General features: G+C 38.3%; 1 protein-coding gene across 4 annotated transcripts; it reads left to right on the forward strand.

Annotated features, from left to right (window-relative positions):
• The first annotated feature begins 2,490 nt into the window (after positions 1–2,490).
• LOC112572665 lies at positions 2,491–16,434 on the forward strand. Of its 4 annotated transcripts, none has more exons than XM_025252468.1 (3): positions 2,491–2,730; positions 15,452–15,577; positions 16,023–16,434. In XM_025252468.1, exons 1-3 carry the CDS (start codon positions 2,658–2,660, stop codon positions 16,133–16,135), a joined length of 312 nt encoding a protein of 103 aa, XP_025108253.1. In that variant the 5' UTR covers positions 2,491–2,657; the 3' UTR covers positions 16,136–16,434. The 4 variants fall into 4 exon arrangements, 2 of the variants coding, with proteins under 2 accessions (XP_025108253.1, XP_025108244.1); XR_003101047.1 differs by lacking the exons at positions 15,452–15,577; positions 16,023–16,434 and adding exons at positions 3,355–3,535; positions 3,969–4,278 and having other exon boundaries at positions 2,494–2,730; XR_003101046.1 differs by lacking the exons at positions 15,452–15,577; positions 16,023–16,434 and adding exons at positions 3,355–3,489; positions 3,969–4,278 and having other exon boundaries at positions 2,499–2,730.
• The last annotated feature ends 4,310 nt before the right edge of the window (positions 16,435–20,744 follow it).

Consider the following 20,744-nt stretch of genomic DNA (forward strand, 5'->3'; position numbering starts at 1 on the left):
TTTTTTTGAAAGCTGTTAGATCAAAACGGATCTCTGGAACAGGAAGGGTCCTAGGAGGAGTTGTTGCAGAGATAAAGGTTCTACCTGATTAATATCTACTCCGGCAGCTTGTAGGTGAGGTGCTACTCGGAGTGATAGAGGTTTTTGCTCCTTGGTACGAATGGCATACAAGGCAGCATGCTGAGGTCTGAAGACAGCACGGTACGCAGGGTTTCCAGGATGAAATTTTAAACAACAGACATAGGATAGCATGAGTTTCAAACGACGTGTTGCAGGAGATGAGACATTCAGAAAAACTTGCAGCATTACAACTGAGTGACACTTTCATCCCACCTACCCAAAACTCATTCCCACTCAACAAACGTCACAAGCAACCCAAGACAAGCATATAAATGTATAAAATAAAAAGGACAAGCTGTCTCTTCCCCTCATCTCTCTAACATTCGAATTAGATTTTTTCTTTAGAAAAATTGCGTTTCTCTTTTAAACAAATCGACAAACTATACACCTTTAGAACCGTGCCGGTCATACATTGTGTAGAGGCTGAAAGTGACAAAAACATTTTCAGTAGCCAATAAAGGGTTGAAATGCTGTAGATGCAAGTGTTATGTTGCATAGGAAGCAACTACGGTATTTACATAAAAGCAAACATTTTGGATATCGTCCCTTGAGTACAGTTCTATCCATATTCAGTTTTAGCAGCAATTAGTATTTTGAACGATTCTTGAAACTGTCTCTACTACTACCCTCTTTTTTTCTAGAAAAGCAACACAAACTCTCCTCACACTTCCCTCCCCAGTATAACAGCATCCTCTCTTCATGCTAGAGTGAATACTGGTGTGGGGGATATGGAAGGACATTGACGAAATCCAGCAAAGAAATTGCAGATCATCTTTAGGTGAAAGCACGCTCCCTCCAAATCGTCCAGCAAGGACATTGGAGATCACTGACTGGCTGCCTGCCACTCGCCCCCCGACTGACTTGACCATTGGCAGTGACCACTTCCACCCGAGAGAAGGACAAGAGTGTTTGCTAGACAAGACAGACATGACACCTGCACAACAACTGATCGACTCCCCCTGTCTGTGAGTTGGATATTTCTCTTCCCATCAACTCCGGTCGATTGACTTCTCCGGAATCTTCGTTTAACTCCTAGTTTAATCTTTTTATTCATGTCTTTTTTATAAACATGTCGTGGCTCTGTCGATTGTCATCTTGTAGTCTTGTTTTCTTTACTCTCCCCGTTACCACGCTAGACACTGAAAGTTAAATAATTAGAGCTATATTTACAAATAATCCAATTCACATATGACACAGACATGAGGGGATGAGACAAGTAGGCTTCTCTTGGGTTGTCTGCGACGAATGCCCTGATGACTTGTACGGATTGACGACATGCCAATAAACACAAAGGTAATTATCGCTATGCATCTCATCTGCACAACGAAAAAACTGTAGACAATGCATTTTCATATGGCGATAGGTTTCCAATACAGTAAAAAGAATGGACAAGACTGATGTAATCGGTGTTTTGTGTTGCAGTGAGAACTATAAGATGCTTGCAATGTTCGTCGTTCAACGACTTCACTCGACCAGGAACTCTGTGTGACCACCCCCCCCCCCCCGTAAATTTCTGCACCATTTTCAGATTCATCGTCTATACTAGAAAAGCATTTGTTTTTGGTTTTGTTTGTGCGTCCTCTTGTGAGTCTTTCTTGCGAACTACTACACTGTTGGTTGGTTGGTTGGTTGGTTGGTTGGTTGGTTGGTTGGTTGGTTGGTTGGTTGGTTGGTTGGTTGGTTGGTTGGTTGGATGGTTGGTTGGTCACATGACCAGACTATACTAACTTACACTGCTTGACTTTTGCAAGATGTTGGTGATGTCATATGAGTGTGGCAGATGTACTTAATACACAGTCAATGGTTTGATGTGATGTGTACACTATACGAAGCATCCTTCTCAAGTATTCCTGTTATTTTTTCGTATCGGAGAGCATGTCTCACACCAGCAAAGCAGGATCGCTACTGCAAGTGACTTGTACAGATTGTATCTGGAAGTACACGTGTAGGTCGTAGTCTTTGTTGCTGTGAACCGTCCTTGGCCAGGGTGGCTTGCAAGTATTAAAGCTGCTTACTTCTTCGACCGACTACCCGACATCTGTTTTGCCGTTAATAATAATAATATTAATACTATTAATAACAATAAGAACACTGAGCTTCTGGAGATTAAGAGATTAAACAACACCTGTAGCGTTAACGAGCAGTGACACTCTCTCAACCTCTCCACACCTACACAAGCTACTTAATTTCTTAGCTCACCCCCATCTTCAAATCTCCCAGTTCACCTCACATTCACATTCCCCCTACCCCTACAATTAGAAATTATTAGTTACGTGGAAGAAATTTTCTATTGCATGTACAAGTCAACCACCCCCCTCTTTACACTGTCATGTGACATGGTGTGTAAGATATAAAAGGCAGGCGACCGTGTAAGGATATTGACAATTCACCTGTAGGCTGAGTCACTAATCAACCAGCAAGGACATAGATCACCGACTAGCTGCCTGCAACACGCCCCGAGTTGTCTCACCATTGCTGTCACCACTTTCACCTGAGGAAAGACAAGAGGCCGCGAGTTCTCACTCCACAAGACCAACATGACAACAACACATCAGTTAATGGCCGCCTTCTACCTGTGCGGGCTTTTGTTTCTTCTCCACGTCGACCCCGGTAGGTTTATTTCATCTGACTCTTTCTTGTACTCATCTTATTTTGTTTCTATTAAAAGTTTTGTGAATGGATGTTTTCTTCTTTTGGATATGTTTAGTTTGTTCGTCCAGTAAAAAGCTCAAGACACTTAGCATTTAGCGTTGCTTAATGAACTAGAATAATATAAGAACTGGTGTATTAGTCAAGTGACAATGCACTAGGAATTTGACTTGATGATGGTGGCTACTTAATTGACAAATACCGATGACACTCACAACTCGCTACAAGGAGTTTCATCATCAGCGACTAACACCTCAACCAACGGTAGAGGGTTTATTCCTGGCGAGACACCGTCAGTCTAAGAACATGTAAGTCTGCGCGTGAAAAGAAAGCTCATTATTAATGCTTTACATTGCACTTGATTGTCCACCTGTTTGTTATTAAGAAAGCAGCCATGTGCCAATATTATACATTGCTGTTTGTTCTAGTCAAGAAGACACGGATATTTTAAAACCACATAATGTACCATCGTCCAATGTTTGTTACTCAGGGAAGGTGTTTGTCAAGAGTTAACAATTTTCCAGGTGAATAGGAGAGACTCGATCACAGAAGTAAGTCTGACACACTCCGTGTTTTGTGTTGCAGTGAACAGCTTAAGATGCAAGAGTTGTGAGAACACGACACAGTGCATTACCGGAGAACGCGCGGATTCTATTTATTGTTCTGACGATCAAAAATACTGCTTGTCGACCAGAGTATACAGATTGGCCGACGAGGCCGGTAAATAAACATTTGGGACGAGGAGGGTTTGAGTGTGCGTCCGCGTGTGAGACTTTTATTCACTTTCTTACATTGTTATATTTCTGCTGTTGTATGCTGTTTGCATTGTGTACTTCCCTTTAGTGTCATGAGGAAGCCTACACCGAGTAAACAAGTGTTTTCCTTCACCTAAATGACGAGTTTCTGTCCATAAACTATATAAGCAAACGCAAAAATATATAAACCCTTAAAATGATATAAAATGAGTTTCTATACATTTAAACATGAGTTTTATGCATTTAATTGTTTTAACTTGAAAGATAGATCTGTGAACAGATATATTGAGAGTCAATTGTATAGGTGAATACACGAGAGATTGACAAATAGGTAAACGTACGCACGAATGAATAGGTAGGTGAAGTAGTGGGGGATAGTTAAGATTGATTTTATGTATCCTGTTTTCCGCACCTAAATCTTGGTTGTATGTTTATGGCTGGCAGGCGAAGGTATTAAACGTGAGTGTACCAACGAGACCACCGTGCCAACCAACGGGTATTTGTGCCGGTTACTGTCTATCGGAGGTGAACTACATACACGATGCATGAAATCCTGCTCCTATGACAACTGTAACGTTGACCTCCCAGTTGGTTAAAACGGACGATGAAAAAAGGACTGCATTTACTGAAGAATTGAGACCAGAAAACAAGAAACTGTTTCACTCCAACTTGTTTACTCTTGTTTAAGACTTGCTTAAGTCGTCTTGTGTCTCTATTGTCTCAGAAAACAGAAGAAAACCAGTTGAAAATGTAAGTTGTTTTACTCTTGCTTTATTGTTGTGAGAACAAATGTGGATATGAATGTGATTGGTTGATAATTTTATGCCGTGTAATACAACGACTTTAAGGTGCGAGATATTTTAAAATTGATAAATCAGTTAAGTTAGCAAAAATGTTGAACAGAAATAAGAATCGGTAACTAACACTATCAGAGTAATAATCTTGCTCTACTTCTATTATCTCTTGTTGTTCTCTCTTGTTGTTCTCTGTTTTCTGTCTTGTTACGCTCTAAATTATCTCTTTCTCAATACACGTACTCTATTTTTTACTTTCTCTACTTTCTATCTCCTAACCCTATATTTGATTTTATTGGTTTTTTTTTCTCCTCTATGCATTATACTTTAAACATTTCATCCGTTTTTATCCCTCTTCCTCTACTTTATTATCGTTCTTCATTTCTTATTGCGAGGCAGACAGCAGTTAACTAAAATCCTTATAAAATAAAAGTAGTTGAGTAGACTGCTGTGTTTATCATTCAACTGTCGCTTAGTGACTCTTTAAATCCTTTTCACAAAGCTGTCACTTCAGATGTCCAGCTGAGGTCTGTCAATAAATACTGTTTAGACTTGACAGTGTCCACAGACTTGGTGTGATAGACAGACAACATAAACATCTTCATACAGACGATGTGACAGCACTTTCCTAATGTATGAAATAGGGGCTTGATGCTGAAGGACTTGCTCTTTAATATACTACAAGGGAGCAAGATTATTACAATATTTTGCATGCTTCATAAAGCTTTCAAAGGTCGGCAGTGACTCATGGGACCGTTAGTGTCAGACAGACTGGTAGTGCCATTAGCTGGCTGGGTCAAAAGGACTTCTCTAGGCCTGCTCGCAAATTCCCTGGTTATGCAATGATATATTTTTTACAGAAATGTATCAATCGTAATTTACGATGATTATGATGATTGATGATTGATGATTGATAATTGATGATGACTAGTTAAACAAATTTAATTATGGTGTAGATATGGTGAGGAATATTTGTTGCAGATTTTTCTTGTTAATTTGGTCAGCCCTAGTCTCTAAAAAAGCTTATTTGTGGGTTCTTGGAGCAAGAATCTATTAAAATCTAGCTCAGCTATAAATAGTTTCAACGTATGTGTGTCCGTTTGCTTGTTTAACTGACTGATAAACAAACAGTAAAGTTGATTTAGCTTTCGAGAAAAGGGATTGAAAAGGTCTGGTCCGCGGGCCTTAGTAGACCTCCAAAATGATTTGGTCTGGTTTTGGTAAGGCAACCACAGATGGAACACGACATTCAATAAATTTAGGAGATTTATTTCTCTGTCAAAACATTTTCTATTATGAGCATAAGCCCGAAGTCTACAACGAAATAGCCATATAATTATGGTCTGTACCTTTGACTAAACCAATGTTCATGACCGTGCTGTAAGCCACCTGCACAATAAAACTGCTATTTCCAGCAAATCGTCATCGCCATCCTCATCTATAGGAAGATGCTTCGATGAAGAGAGCGAAATCATCTGCACACAACGAGGCTTTCGACTTTCATATCTTAAGATCTATAGATGAAAGCAAATCACACTTGTAGTAAAAAAAGAAAACATTGAAAGGTTGACAATACCACCTGCAGGTTATTTTAACAAAGTCGGGGTAGACCAGGGTTGGGAAACGTCTGATACTTGGTCGATCGCAGATGTAAGTACATCTATATGATTATATGACAACACAAATTTATAACAATTTCTACTATTTTTACTATTAAGTAAGTAAAAATGCTAACGTAATTTATGTTTGACATTCTGAAAAATCCAATATTATCCTTTCATATACTTTCAGAAGAGAAGCAAATGTAATTGCGCATTAGGTCATGACCCCTTCATCATTATTATTTTTACTTGTTTAACTTGTGAAAAAGTGGGGAAACACAGCAAAGCCTACTCTTTCTGAGACGTACCTCGGTCCTGTAGATACATAATTTGCCATTGCCATTAACGATTGTATCTAAGTGGTTTTAGCTACTTATTACTCTTTCACGCATTACCGTACGTACACTTGTCAATACAAGTGATTAGTTGCTTGGTTGGATAATTACACAATGTAAGATAATACAGTTATTGAAAAGTAATCATCGTGACAAACAGGTGCAACCAAAATTAATTCCTGTATTTTTTTATTACAGGATAAATAAGTGCCTTCACCAAAATATCAAATGGAAATATGACAATGGTTTTACTAGGTATTACAGAGTAAACACAGAGAGAAATGTTAGACGAAACAACATTTGTCAAATCATCAAGGCAATCACAGGAGTAGTACAAAACAATGAAACGCCTAACAAACATTCAACTCTTTCATACGTTCAACGCTAAACCTAATGAACAACAGCTTTCATGCGTTCACACACAGGCCAGAAATAGATTTTTTCTTTTAAAAAAATTGCATTTCTCTTTTAAACAGATCGAGAAACTATACACCAGAACATTTAGAATCGTGACGGACATTTTCAGTAGCCAATAGAGGGTTGAAATGCTGCAGATGCGAGTGTTATGTTGCAGGGGAAGCAACTATGGTATTTACTTAAAAGCAAACATTTTGGATGTAGTCCTTTGAGTACACTTCTATCCATATTCAGTTTTAGCAGGTATTAGTATTTTGAACGATTCTTGAAACTGTCTCTACTACTACCCTCTTTTTTCTGTAAAAGCAACACAAACTCTCATCACACTTCCCTCCCGAGTATAACAGTATCCTCTCTTCACGCCAGCGTGCATACTGGAGTGAGGGATATGGAAATACATTGACGGAAAAAAGCAAAGAAATTGCAGATCATCTTTAGGTGAAAGCACGCTCCTTCCAAATCATCCAGCAAGGACATTGGAGATCACCGTCTGGCTGCCTGCCACTCGCCCCCCCCCCCCGACTGACTTGACCATTGGCAGTGACCACTTCCACCCGAGAGAAGGACAAGAGTGTTTGCTGGACAAGACAGACATGACACCAGCACAACAACTGATCGCCTCCCCCTGTCTGTGAGTTGGATATTTCTCTTCCCATCAACTCCGGTCGATTGACTTCTCCCAAATCTTCCTTTAACTCCTAGTTTAATCTTTTTATTCATGTCTTTTTTATAAACATGTCGTGGCTCCGTCAATTGTCATCTTGTAGCCTTGTTTTGTTTACTCTCCATATTACCACGCTAGACACTTAAGCTTAAATAATTAGAGCTATATTTACAAATAATCCAATTCACATATGACACAGACATGATGGGATGAGACACGTACGCTACTCTTGGGTTGTCTGCGACGAATGCCCTGATGACTTGTACGGATTGACCACATGCCAAATAAACACAAAGGTAATTATCGCTATGCATCTGCACAACGAAAAAACTGTAGACAATGCATTTTCATATGGCGATAGGTTTCGAATACAGTAAAAAGAATGGACAAGATTGATGTAATCGGTGTTTTGTGTTGCAGTGAGAACCTTAAGATGCTTGCAATGTTCGTCGTTCAACGACTTCACTCGACCAGGAACTCTGTGTGACGACCCCTTGAATTTCTGCATCAGTTTTAGATTAATGGGCTATAATAGAAAATGAGCTTTTGTTTTTGGTTTTGTTTGTGCGTCCGCTTGTGAGTCTTTCTTGTGAACTACCACTGTGTTGTGTTATTGTTTGGTTGGTTGGTTGGTCACATGACCAGACTACACTAACTTACACTGCTTGACTGTTACAAGTAGATGTTGGTGATACCATATGAGTGTGGCAGATGTACTTCATACACAGTCAATTGTTTGATGTGATGTGTACACTATACGAAGCATCCTTCTCAAGTATTCCTGTTATTTTTTCGTATCGGAGAGCATGTCTCACAACATCAAAGCAGGATCGCTACTACAAGTGACTTGTACAGATTGTATCCGGAAGTACACGTGTAGGTCGTAGTCTTTGTTGCTGTCAACTGTCCTTGGCCAGGGTGGTTTCCAAATATTAAAGCTGCTTGCTTCTTCGACCGATTACCCGACATCTATTTTGCCGTTAATAATAATAATAATATTAATAATATTAATAATAATAAGAACACTGAGCTTCTGGAGATTAAGAGATTAAACAACACCTGTAGCGTTAACGAGCAGTGACACTCTCCCAACCGCTCCCGACATACACAAGCTAATTAATTTCTTCGCTCACCCCCATCTTCAAATCTCCCAGTTCCACTCATATTCCCATTGACCCCCCCCCCATGAGAAATTATCAGTTACGTGGAAGAAATTTTCTATTGCATGTACAAGTCAACCACCCCCCTCTTCACACTGTCATGTGACATGGTGTGTAAGATATAAAAGGCAGGCCATCAGTAAGGATATTGTCAATTCACCTTTAGGTGGAGTCACCGGATCAACCAGCAAGGACATAGATCACCGACTAGCTGCCTGCTACACGCCCCGAGTAGTCTCACCATTGCTGTCACCACGTTCACCTGAGGAAAGACAAGAGGCCGCGAGTTCTCACTCCACAAGACCAACATGACAACAACACATCAGTTAATGGCCGCCGCCTTCTACCTGTGCGGGCTTTTGTTTCTTATCCACGTCGACTGTGGTACGTTTACTTCATCTGAGTTTTTCTTTTACTCATCTTATTGTGTTTCTATCAAAAGATTTGTGCATGGATGTTTTCTTCTTTTGGATATGTTTAGTTTTTTCGTCCCGTAAAAAGCTCAAGACACTTAGAATTTAGCATGGCTTAATGAAATATAATAATATAAGAACTGTTTTTTATTAGTTAAGCTACATTGAAAAAGGAATTAGACTTGATGATGGTGGCTACTTAATTGACAAATACCGATGACACTCACAACTCGCTACAAGGAGTTTCATCATCACCGACTAACACCTCAACCAACGGTAGAGGGTTAATTCCTGGCGAGACTCCGTCAGTCTACAGAGTAGAGTGTCAAAAAGTAGGAACATTTTAACTTTTAGTGGTCAGATAGATGGAGGGAAACGACCTCCCCACCCACTGAATGTCCTGTTTAGGATAAGGGATAAAACCTTGCAATGAGAGGAAGATACCTAGACCAGTGGTCGTGATTATCATTGTTTTGTTTTAAGGAATAATGTAGACATTGGAAGTAAGTATTGAGAACTGTTGACTGCGTGTGGACTAATGGTTAAAGATATTTAGTTATTTAGGTGTAAGGCCTGGTGCATGCAAACATATCTCAAGTGGATCTGAGTACAGGCGCATTATTTCCACGATGAAACGTGAATGTTAGAACTATACTAGATATACATCAAGTAAAAGATCACAAGATTTCTTTTGCTACAAATATGCGACTAGGCGGGAAAGCCTTCACAAAAATATGTTCTCTTTTTGTGCATTTGAAAACAAATGTTTTGCGTGGTGTCACATATGGTACACGCAAAACCGTTAATAAAGAGACACACATGACACATACGTGGACATAAACACACAGACACATAATACACACAGACACATAATACACACACATACTACACACAGACACATTAATACACACAGACACATCATACACACAGACACAGCATACACACAGACACATAATAAAAACAGATACATAATACACACAGACACAGCATACACACAGACACATAATACACACAGACACATCATACACACAGACACATAATACACACAGACACAGCATACACACAGACACATAATACACACACATACTACACACAGACACAGCATACACACAGACACACATCAGCTTCTAGTCAGATGTCTGTGTCGCGTGTATCAATCTCTCTAACGGAAAGAACATGTAAGTATGCGCGTGAAAACAAAGTTCATTATTAATGCTTTACATTGCACTTGATTATCCACCTGTTTGTTATTAAGAAAGCAGCCATGTGCCAATATTATACATTGCTGTTTGTTTTAGTCAAGAACACGGATATTTTAAAACCACATAATGTACCATCGTCCGATTTGTTACTCAGGGAAGGTGTTTGTCAACAGTACAATTTTCTAGGTAAATAGGAGAGACTCGATCACAGAAGTAAGTCTGACACACTCCGTGTTTGTGTTGCAGGTAACAGCTTATCATGCGTGAATTGTACCAACAGCGAGTCAAGTTGCTTCAAACGGACGAGAAGCGCCGCCCATCTATTGTTGTCCTGAGGTGTATGGCTACTGCAGGATTGTCAGATTAAACGATGTTGACGTCTGGGGTAAGCAAACTTGTATTTTTAGTTTTAGGGTGGAGAAGGGCACGTTGTGCTGCTTCCGCCTTGAGACTTTTATCACTTTCTACATTGTTCTATATCGCTGTTTTTATGCTGTTTGCATTGTTTACTTTCCTTTAGTGTCAGGAGCAAGCCTACAACGAGTAAACAAGTGTTTTCCTTCACCTAAATGACGAATTTCTTTCCATCATATATATCTATATACACGAAAATATATAAACCTTTATAATGATATGAGATAAGTTTCTATACATATAAACATGAGTTTATTGCATTTAATTGCTTTAACTTGAAAGAAAGCTCGATGAACGGTTATATTGAGAGTCAATTGTATAGGTGAATACACCAGAGATTGACAAATAGGTAAACGTACGCACGAATGAATAGGTAGGTGAAGTAGTGGGGGATAGTTAAGATTGCTTTTATGTATCCCGTTTTCCGCACCTAAATCTTGGTTGTATGTTTCTGGCTGGCAGTCGAAGATATTACACGAGAGTGTACCAACGAGACCACCGTGTCAAAATACAGGTATGTGTGCGATGAGGTGACTATCGACGGTAGACTTTATTTACGATGCATATATACCTGCTCCTATGACAACTGTAACGCTGACCCCATAATTGTTGGCTAAAACGGATGATGAAAGGAGGACTGCATTTACTGAAGAATTGAGACCAGAAAACAAGATGAAATACGTTTCATTCCAAACTTGTTTACTCTTGTTTGTAAGACTTGTTAAGTCGTCTTGTGTTCTTATTGTTCAGAAAACGGGAAGAAAAACCAGTTGAAAAATCAAAAGTTTGGTTTTACTCTTGCTTTATTGTTGTGAAAGCAAATGGTGGAATGATGTGATGAATGATAATTTTATGCCGTCTAATACAAACGACTTTAAGTTGCCAGAATATTTGAAATTGATAAATTAAGTTATAAGTAGCAAAAATGTGAGCAAAAAATAAGAATCGGTACCTAACACTATCGAGAGTAATAATCTTGCTCTACTTCTATATGTTTTCTTTTCTCTCTTGTCGTTCTCTCTTTTCTGTCTTGTTACGCTCTAAATTATCTCTTTCTCAATACACGTACTCTATTTTTTTTTTTTTCTCTCTCTTCCTCTCTTGACGGCCCTTATGGTGTTTCATTTTTAAAATTGCTTTTGTTTCTTTCTCCTCTATGCATCTATACTTTAAACATTTCATCGCGTTTATCCTTCTTCCTCTTACTTTATTATGTACTTCATTTCTTATTGCGAGGCAGACAGAGCCAGTGGTTAACTAAAATCCTAATAAAATAAAAGTAGTTGAGTAGACTCTGCTGGGTGTATCATTCAACTGTCGCTTTACTCGAGGAGCTCCTTTAAATCCTGTTCACGAAAGCTGTCACTTCAGATGTCGCAGCTTGAAAAAAAGTCTGGTCAATTTAAATTACTGTTTAGACTTAAAAAAAAAACCAGTGTCCACAGACTTGGTGGTGATAGACGACCTATTACACAAACATCTTCTAGCGTGGTCAGACGATGGACAGCAACTTTCCTAATGTATGAAATAGGCTTGATGCTTAAGGACTTGCTCTAATATCCTACAGTAGTAAGATTATTACATTATTTGCATGCTTCATAAAGCTATCAAAGTCGGCAGTGACTCATGGACCGTTAGTGCCAGACAGACTGGTATTGCATTAAGTGGCTGGGTCAAGCTTCTATAAGGCCCTGCTTTCGCAAATTTCCACCTGGTTAATGCATGATGATATATTTTAAAAGAAATGTTCATCGTAAAATTTAGGGATGACGGACGATGATGAATGATTATGTGATTGATGATTTGATGATGAGACTAGTTTACAAATTAATTCAATGTGGGAGATTGGGTGAGGATAAATTTGTTTCGGATTTTATCTCTTGTTAATTTGGTAGCCCCTAGATCTCTAAAAAGCTTATTTGGGAGGTTTCATGGAGTAGAATCCTAATTAAAATCTAGCTCGCTGTGTTAAATTAGTTTCACGACCTATGATTTGTCCCTTCGCTGTTGTTTTTAAATGACTAAAACAAACAGTAAAGTTGATTTAGTAGCTTTTCGAGAAGGGATTGAAGAGTTCTGGTCACGCGCCATCATAGTAGCCCCAAACTGATTGGTCTGGTTTTGGCAAGATCAACAGAAGATGGTACATGACATCAATAATTTAGGAGATAATTTTATGTCAGACAGTTTCTATTATGAGCATAAGCGCCGCCGAAGTCTAGGAACGAAAGTGCAATATGGTTGTTCCTTTGACTAAACAGTCCCATGAACCGGTGCCTGTGAGCCACTTCGCCAATAAAACTGCTATTGTCCAGCAATCATCACATGGCGATCCAAGTTCATCTATAGAAAGATCTTCCGATGAAGAGAGGAAAAATCTGCACATCAAGTCGAGTTTCAACTTTACTGAGCTTAAGGAAATGGGAGAAAGCAAATAGACACTGATGTTAAAAATTTTAAGAACCTTGAAAGTGCAAATAGTGGCCACCTGCACCTGCAGTTATTAACAAAGTTGATATAACCAGTGGGAAAACGTCTGATTTTCAATCGCAGATGTAATACAATCTTATTTTCTTGTTTCTATGACAACACAAATGATATAACAACAATTATTATGTTTGATATCTTACTAAGGTAAAAATACTAATAATTTTTTTTGACATCCGGAAAAATCAAAATTATCCTTCATATACGTTCAGTAGAAAGATGATGGATGTATAAGGGCTAGGAACCCTTTACCCCAAATACAAGCATACTGTAACTTAAAATGTCGTTATATGTTGTGTTGTGGTTACCGTACAGTTGAATGGGCCAACTGTAGTACCAAGTGGATAATTGTGTATGTATTGCATTTTATCCAAGTTGAGGCATCATCATCCACATTATTATGTTAGTTTTATATTTGAAAAATTTGGAAAGACCAGAAAGCCTAGGGAATTCTCTCTTTTGAGACTGCCTCGTCCTGTAGATACATTAATTTGGCCTATGCGTTGAACGATTGTTATCTATGTGGGTTTTAACTACTAATACTCATTGCAGCCATTACCGCAGTCGTACACTAACAAAAGTGATTTGTTGCTTGGTTGATTACACAATGTAAATTAATACAGTATATTGATTAAGGTAATCGTCGTCGGGAACATTAAACATATAACAGCGATTTGAATAACACAATCTTTCTATGTTTCTTGTTGCATTTCGAAAAACTCATAGAGAAAGAAAGAAAGAGTTATAGGCTATTTGTAAAGATATAGACCTCTAAAACCAGTCAGGCAATTATGTTTTTTCTAAAAAAAAAGATCATCATTGTTATGAGCGATTATTCTATCCCCACAAGACACGCACGCACATTAGTATGTAGAATGTCATCATCAATCGTCGTCGTCTTCGTAATTACGGTATTGCAGAATAAAAAGAGAGGAAAATGTAAGACTAAACAGACATTTGTCAAATTCATCAAGGCAAATCACAGAGTAGAAGACAACAAATCAAACTAACAAAACATTGACTGTTTCATACGTCCAACGCTAAACCTATATAACAAACATCTTTCATGCGTTCACACAACAGGCCTGCACCACCATCGTGGTAAAAAGACCCGAAAATGATGACGAGGGTTGCTGATGCACGTCTGGCCACATCAAGAAAAAAGTTCACAACAGCCAACCACAGTGCTGAACTGCTGAAGGAGGTGAGACCATTAAGACAAACTTGCCAGCATGACAACTGAGTGCACTTTCCTCCACCTACACAACACTCCTTCGCATCCACGCCCACACAACATCTTTCCTCGCCCATTTTCTCATTACTCTCGCGTAGAACGCCTCTCCTCTCGACACCGGCGTACCACAGTGTGTTTGAGAATAAAAGCTTACATGCAACACAGCAAGGACAATTACGAATTCACTTTAAGTGGATCATCGACTCTACATCAAACTCTACAAATCAGAAAACTAGAGATCACCCGAACTTACTGCGACCATTGCAGTCACCACTTCACCTGAGAAAAGATAGAGCGCCGCCGAGTTCTCATAACTCACATAGACCAAAATGGACAGACACCACATCAGTTAATGGCGCGCCGCCTTCAACCTGTGCGGGCTTTTCCTTTCATCTCCACGTCGACTTCTGGGGAATAGGTTACTTCCATTGGATCGTTCTTCGTTTTACTCATTTTATTTTACTCCTTCTTTTTAAAAAGTTTGTGTTTTTGATCATTCAGCCTTTAAAAATCACTTAGTACATACGAACTAACATGCGTAGGATCCAACAACATTGGGTAGACCGATTACATGTTTGTAGTTCAGGTGTCAGGTAAGAACTATGCAGTTCAATAATAACTGAACAAATCAAAGAATATTGCTAAGTTCAATAATGTAGTTGTAAATGTATATGTCCTTCTACTTCGAAATTTCTGTAGCAAGTAGACACATATTTGAAATACTGGCTATAGTGTCATAGATTACTCCTTTGTTTCTAAAAGCCACTTATATAAGTACAGCTCTCTCAGTGTTACACCTTTTCCGACATCTAGGCCCGTGCAAGGAAGTATTTATCTATATAAAAAATCATTGGAACAAATCTGAAATTCCTTGATAAACAGTTTTAAAATGACTGTTTTGTCTGTAACACAAATTTTAATTAGAGGTTATTTTCACTTTTTATTGAGAAGTTACAATTAAAAAGCACAAAATAAAATTCATTAACACTGACTCCAACATCGAACTTTTGAAATTAAGAAAGCGGCCGTGTATGGACATCATGCATTGTTATCAATTCGGGTTAAGGGGTACGTGTAGTTTAAAACCACCAGGCTGTGTTAGTCAGGGAAGATGTAGTGTAGATGCAATAGCACTCCATTTCCCGGTGACTAGTAAAGACTTGATCACTAGTGCAGGACTGACACACTCTGTTCTTTGTGTTGCAGTGAACAGCATCAGATGCAAGACTTGTCATTACACTAACCCCAACTGCAATTCTGGAAATGTGCCAGATACAGATTGTTGTTTCGAAAACGATCATTGCATGATTATGATATTTAACTCCAGCACATGTAATTAAACATTTATTTTGCATTTTGTGTATGCGTCCGTCTGTGGGTCTCTGTTGTGCACTCCCACATTGTTGTTTTACTGCCGTTGTATTCTGTTTGCTTTGTTTACCTCCCTTTAGACATGGAAGGGAGCCTGCATTAAATTCATAAATTTTTTTCTTCCTTTGTCTCAATTTAGAGTTTCTGTCCTTTATATATTAAGATATATAACACAATTTGTGTGTAAGAAAATTCTCGTTTATTGGATCTAATTATTTTGATTGGACAGACAGATAGAAAGAAATGTTGAGAACAAGAATAATGTTCAGGTAAAAGTTTGATAGATTGCCAAATAGACAATAGATGCATGGTTAAATAAGTAGATGGATAAGGGGAAAGATGGATAACATTACTTTTATGTATCCCATTACATGCCTTTGCTAAATCATTGCCCTTTGCTTGGCAGCATCACAAGTGACAACCTTTCGAGGATGCACAACAGGAGGACGTACCAAGTGTATGTCTATCGGCCCTAATATGTACTGTGCAATCTACTGCTGCACGGACAACTGTAACTAGATGACATACCATGAGAAGACGGCATGTACCATGGTCATTTCGTCATAAACCGCCATTGACAGGCGGAAACTATTGCTTTTGTTCTTCTATATTGTAAGAAATAAGTTTGAATGACATTTAGCCAAATTACACAGCAAACAAACCGTATGATTTCACTTCAAAGTCGTCTTTCGTCTATTGTAAGGCATCATCGGAAAAGTTATAAGCTGATATTGCTGTTATTGAAGACTTTCTAAAATGTTCTTTCGGCTTGTCAATAATCTATGGTGACACCACACATAAAATTTTTCTTTTCTGTCCTAAAAACTAATAAAGAATAGAGTTGCAAATCTGATTTGTTCAATTATTGCTCCGTTGTTGTGTGAACAAATGTACAGTGATACCTCGGTTCTCGAACATAATTCGCAGGGTTGTCCATGGGACATATTTTTCTATCCCGTCCCATCCCGTCCCATGGCAATTTATGCCTGTCCCATCCCGTCCCATCCCACGGATGTTTCCCATGGATTCCCATGGTATTAACAATCCTATGGACAACACTGAAAACCACTTTCGGCTTTTGTTCTATAATTCCTGCTACTTCACATACAATAGATGATTCAGAGGAAAGATTTAAATCCTTGATGAATGAAATAACAGTAAATTTATTTTACAATATCAAGTATCGACTACCATGGGAAATACAAATGTGTGCTGTCCCATCCCATCCCGTCCCATGGGACGTTTCCCATGGGCTTCCCATGGGATTCCCATTCCTATGGACAACACTGATAATTCGTTCCGGGAGGACGGTCGAGAACCAAATTGTTCGAGAACCGAAGCAATGAAACCCATAGGAAATAATGGAAACTGGATTAATTCGTTCCAAGCCCCAGAAAATGCCTATTTACTGGCCTAATTTGTATATAATATGTAGAAAAACATGAGTCTTAACAAGAAATAAGAAATAAAAGTGTATTTATTAAAACAAAAACAAAAACAAAACAAAAATGTACTGTACAGTACAGGTAGTCCTCGGGTTACGACGGTCTCGAGTTACGTCGTTTCGTGGTTACGACGCTCATTCCGACTTACGAGGTCAGTGCATCAAAGAAAAGGAAGGCCATCACCATGGAGGTGAAAGTGGATATCATAAGGCAATCTGAGAAGGGGAAACAGCAACAGAAATTGGCAGGTCTTTAGGACTTCGACGTTCGACTGTCGCTACGATTATCAAGGATAAAGATCGCATCCTTGAACACGTGACAGGATCTGCTCCTATGACAGCGACAGTGATAACAAAACGTACTGTACTGCACAATAGTTTACTGTACTTATGTTTATTGATAATTATGTAGAGTACTGTGTTAGGATAGGTGTTTGGATAGGCTAAGTGTTTGTAGTACTGTACTGTTATTATGGTACAGTACTGTATCAACGTATGATCCGACTTACGTCGAAATTCGGTTTACGACGCCGCGTTAAGAACGGATCCCCGTCGTAAGTCGAGGACTACCTGTACAGTAAATTGTGTTTCATTTACTGTACCTGTACCAAACTTTATGGCAGGAGGGAATGAATGTGGAGGGAGGAGGGAAGGGGATGGTTATTGTCACTGATGACGCAAGCAAGGCGCGCTGGGCAGAATGAACGCCATTCGGCTCAACTCGGCTCATCTCAGACGTTCGGATGTTCGAGTTCCAAATATTTGTTCGAATTCCAAGACAAAATTTTCTCGAATTTCCTGGTCGAATACCGATTTGGTCGAAAGTCAAGGCGTTCGAGAACCGAGGTATCACTGTAGTTATGAATTGGATTGTGTGATACTTTTACTCCATCTTATTAATCTCTATTCTTCTTTCTCTACTTTTGAGTTCTTTATACTATATTGTACTTTTTTCTTCTTTCTATTCTGTCTTTATAGTGTCTTCTTTAGGCTCTATGTACATTCTTATCTCTCTTCTTCTCATTTGTTATCTCAACTGCAGATTCGCTCTTCAATTTTCACACTCATTGAGATGTCCAGCTTTGGAGGGTAGGACTTTGCCAAATAGCTGGTCATCCTCAACAGTGTCCAGAGACTAGACTTGATAGATAAAAACTGCTTCCATAAATATCTTGACTTCTTCTAAAATAATAAACATCTTCTTTAATTCAATATGCATCCAAGAAATTCTAAGCGACTCAGACAACAAATAAGATCAAAGACTTTACCTCAACTTTTCTTGTCTAAACCTGGCAACAAAAGGACTGCACTGCTGTGACTTCTGAGAAATTAAAAACTGTACTGGTTCATAAAAGATTCTATAATCAGTTAGGTACAGGAGAAAAGAAGAATCATTAGAAGCCGTAAGTCCAGTTAACCTATCTACATAAACCTGTAAACATCGCTGACACATTAAAACCTTTCTTGTTCACATGTTTAAAGTTCGGGGAAAAGGAATTGTGAAGAATGTAGAATAACAGATTTCGTGACATGAAGCTTTGTGTGTAATAAGGATCTTTCTGTCTTTCTTATGCAGTTTTATATATTCCTGGATTTAATTTTGTGTCTGTGCTACCTTAATTCTTTTATAGCCCATTTTCACATGCATGCAACATTCTCTCACATCTTCTTCAGGTCTCAGCGAGAAGTATATGTATCTGTGCCTCATGCAATTATATGTATCATGTCTATCCCAGAGATGCAACTACATGTCCCTCAAAATAGACGCTGAATTTATAGCAGACATTCAAAATAATATACATAGAAAGTCGGAGAGAGATATGATGATAGTCGTTCCCATCTGGAGTAGTGGCAGCTAACGTCATAGCAGATATTTAAAATGAGAGAGAAAGATAGTCGTTCTCATCTTGGATGGTACCGGCTGTACCGGATAATTTGTAGATAAGCATTCTCATATGTAATGGCAGCAGCTGATTGTATAGCTTTTAAAATGAGAGACAAAAGGAGAGAGATATGAAGATAGTATTTCCCGTCTTGACTAGTACCCAGTTGACCATAAATCAGATGTTAAAACGAGAACGATAGATAAATATAAGCATTCCCAACTGTAATGGTACCAGCTGACTTTAAAGCAGATGAAAAAATTATATATATATATATCGATAAAGACAGTCGTTTTCATCTCAAATGGAATCAGCTGACGTTATAGCAGAAAAATAGCATTAAGATAAGCGTTCGAACCAGTAATGATACCACTGACTTTTTTTATTTTATTCAAAATGAAAAGAAAGATAAAGAGTTAGTCGTTCCCATCTTGAATAGTGCTGGCTGCCTTCACAGCAATAGTTTAAGCGAGAGCGAGGGGAAAAAAGAAGTTCCCATCTTCAATTGAACCATCTGTCTATATAACGACTTTTTAAAAGAGAAAGAAAGGACAAGAATTTAAACAACTTAATTTTCACCTTTGTCTTCTCTTGTCCACGTTTAAGAAGTGTGTGTTGGTGTGATTTTGAAAAGAGAGAGAGAGAGATAACGAAAAGGTGTGTGTGCGTGTGTTTTAGTTTTGTTTTTTTTTTTTTCTTACTCTCAGTCTATCACGTGCAGTCCGTAGTCATGGCCTGAGAATGTTATGCGCGGAGAGCCTAACCACGTGGTGTGTATCCCGCTATACAAGCATTTGGATAATTATCTTCCATGGTACCAGCTGTCTTGACATCAATAGTTCAAACTACCATTTTTATAATAAACCCCGCTTATAATATCAATGATTTTTCCAGATGTTTTGTGATGGAAAATTTAGCAGTAAAATCTTTGATAGTTGGAGAAGTTTATGGCAGTGACGTGTGTGGGACACTGCGTACTGTAGACTTAACGGAGCCACACTGAGAAATATGTTTGTATGATTATAAGTATTCTGTTTCTTTAAGTTAATCTTTTTACATATGAAAAGTGTGAAAATAATAACAGACTTTAGACAAGTGTAATTTACATGAATTATGAGCAACTTTGTACATCAAGGGGGAGAAACTGCTGGAAGCGAAATCACTGTGGTATAATTAGTATGCTTGGTGTTGTTGACACTCCCCATTCCCCCTCCACCCACCTTAAAATAGTCTAATCCATAATGTTTAAGTTTGATTTTTTTGGATAATAAGAAATATAAAAAAGTTAATTGTGCCAATCAAAATATTCCCTTTTAAATTTTGACTTATATAAAAGGGTCAAGTGACTCGGCTTGTTTAAATGAGGTTATTGGTCGATTCGATCATCGGACAGCTCGACCAAGTCTTTCAGTCCGTTTGACACAAACATAAATGACTTTTGCAGTAGTTTTGATTCTTAAATATTTAAAGAAGCTTTTCTACAAGGTTGTTGCTGCTATTTTATTTTAAAAGTAGAGCCCTGTTTCTATCGCTCTTCTCAGTAATTTTGTGAGAAAAATAATCTCAAACTGTTGGTTGTTCTAAAAAAAAACTATTGAAAACGTTTTCACGCAAAAATAAAGAATTAGGCACTTATAAATGCAGATGTAATATCAAAGAGTATGGAGCGTACAATGTTTTATTTTATTTTTTCATGTATCAAAGAAAGATTACTGCAGCTATGAAACATTTGTTTTGCATTTTCCTTTTCAATAATTATTGTCAGCCCTAGTCTCTAGAGAAGGTTAACTGAACGTTCATG

Source organism: Pomacea canaliculata, linkage group LG1 (assembly GCF_003073045.1).
Source record: "Pomacea canaliculata isolate SZHN2017 linkage group LG1, ASM307304v1, whole genome shotgun sequence".
Taxonomy (NCBI): Eukaryota; Metazoa; Mollusca; class Gastropoda; order Architaenioglossa; family Ampullariidae; genus Pomacea; species Pomacea canaliculata.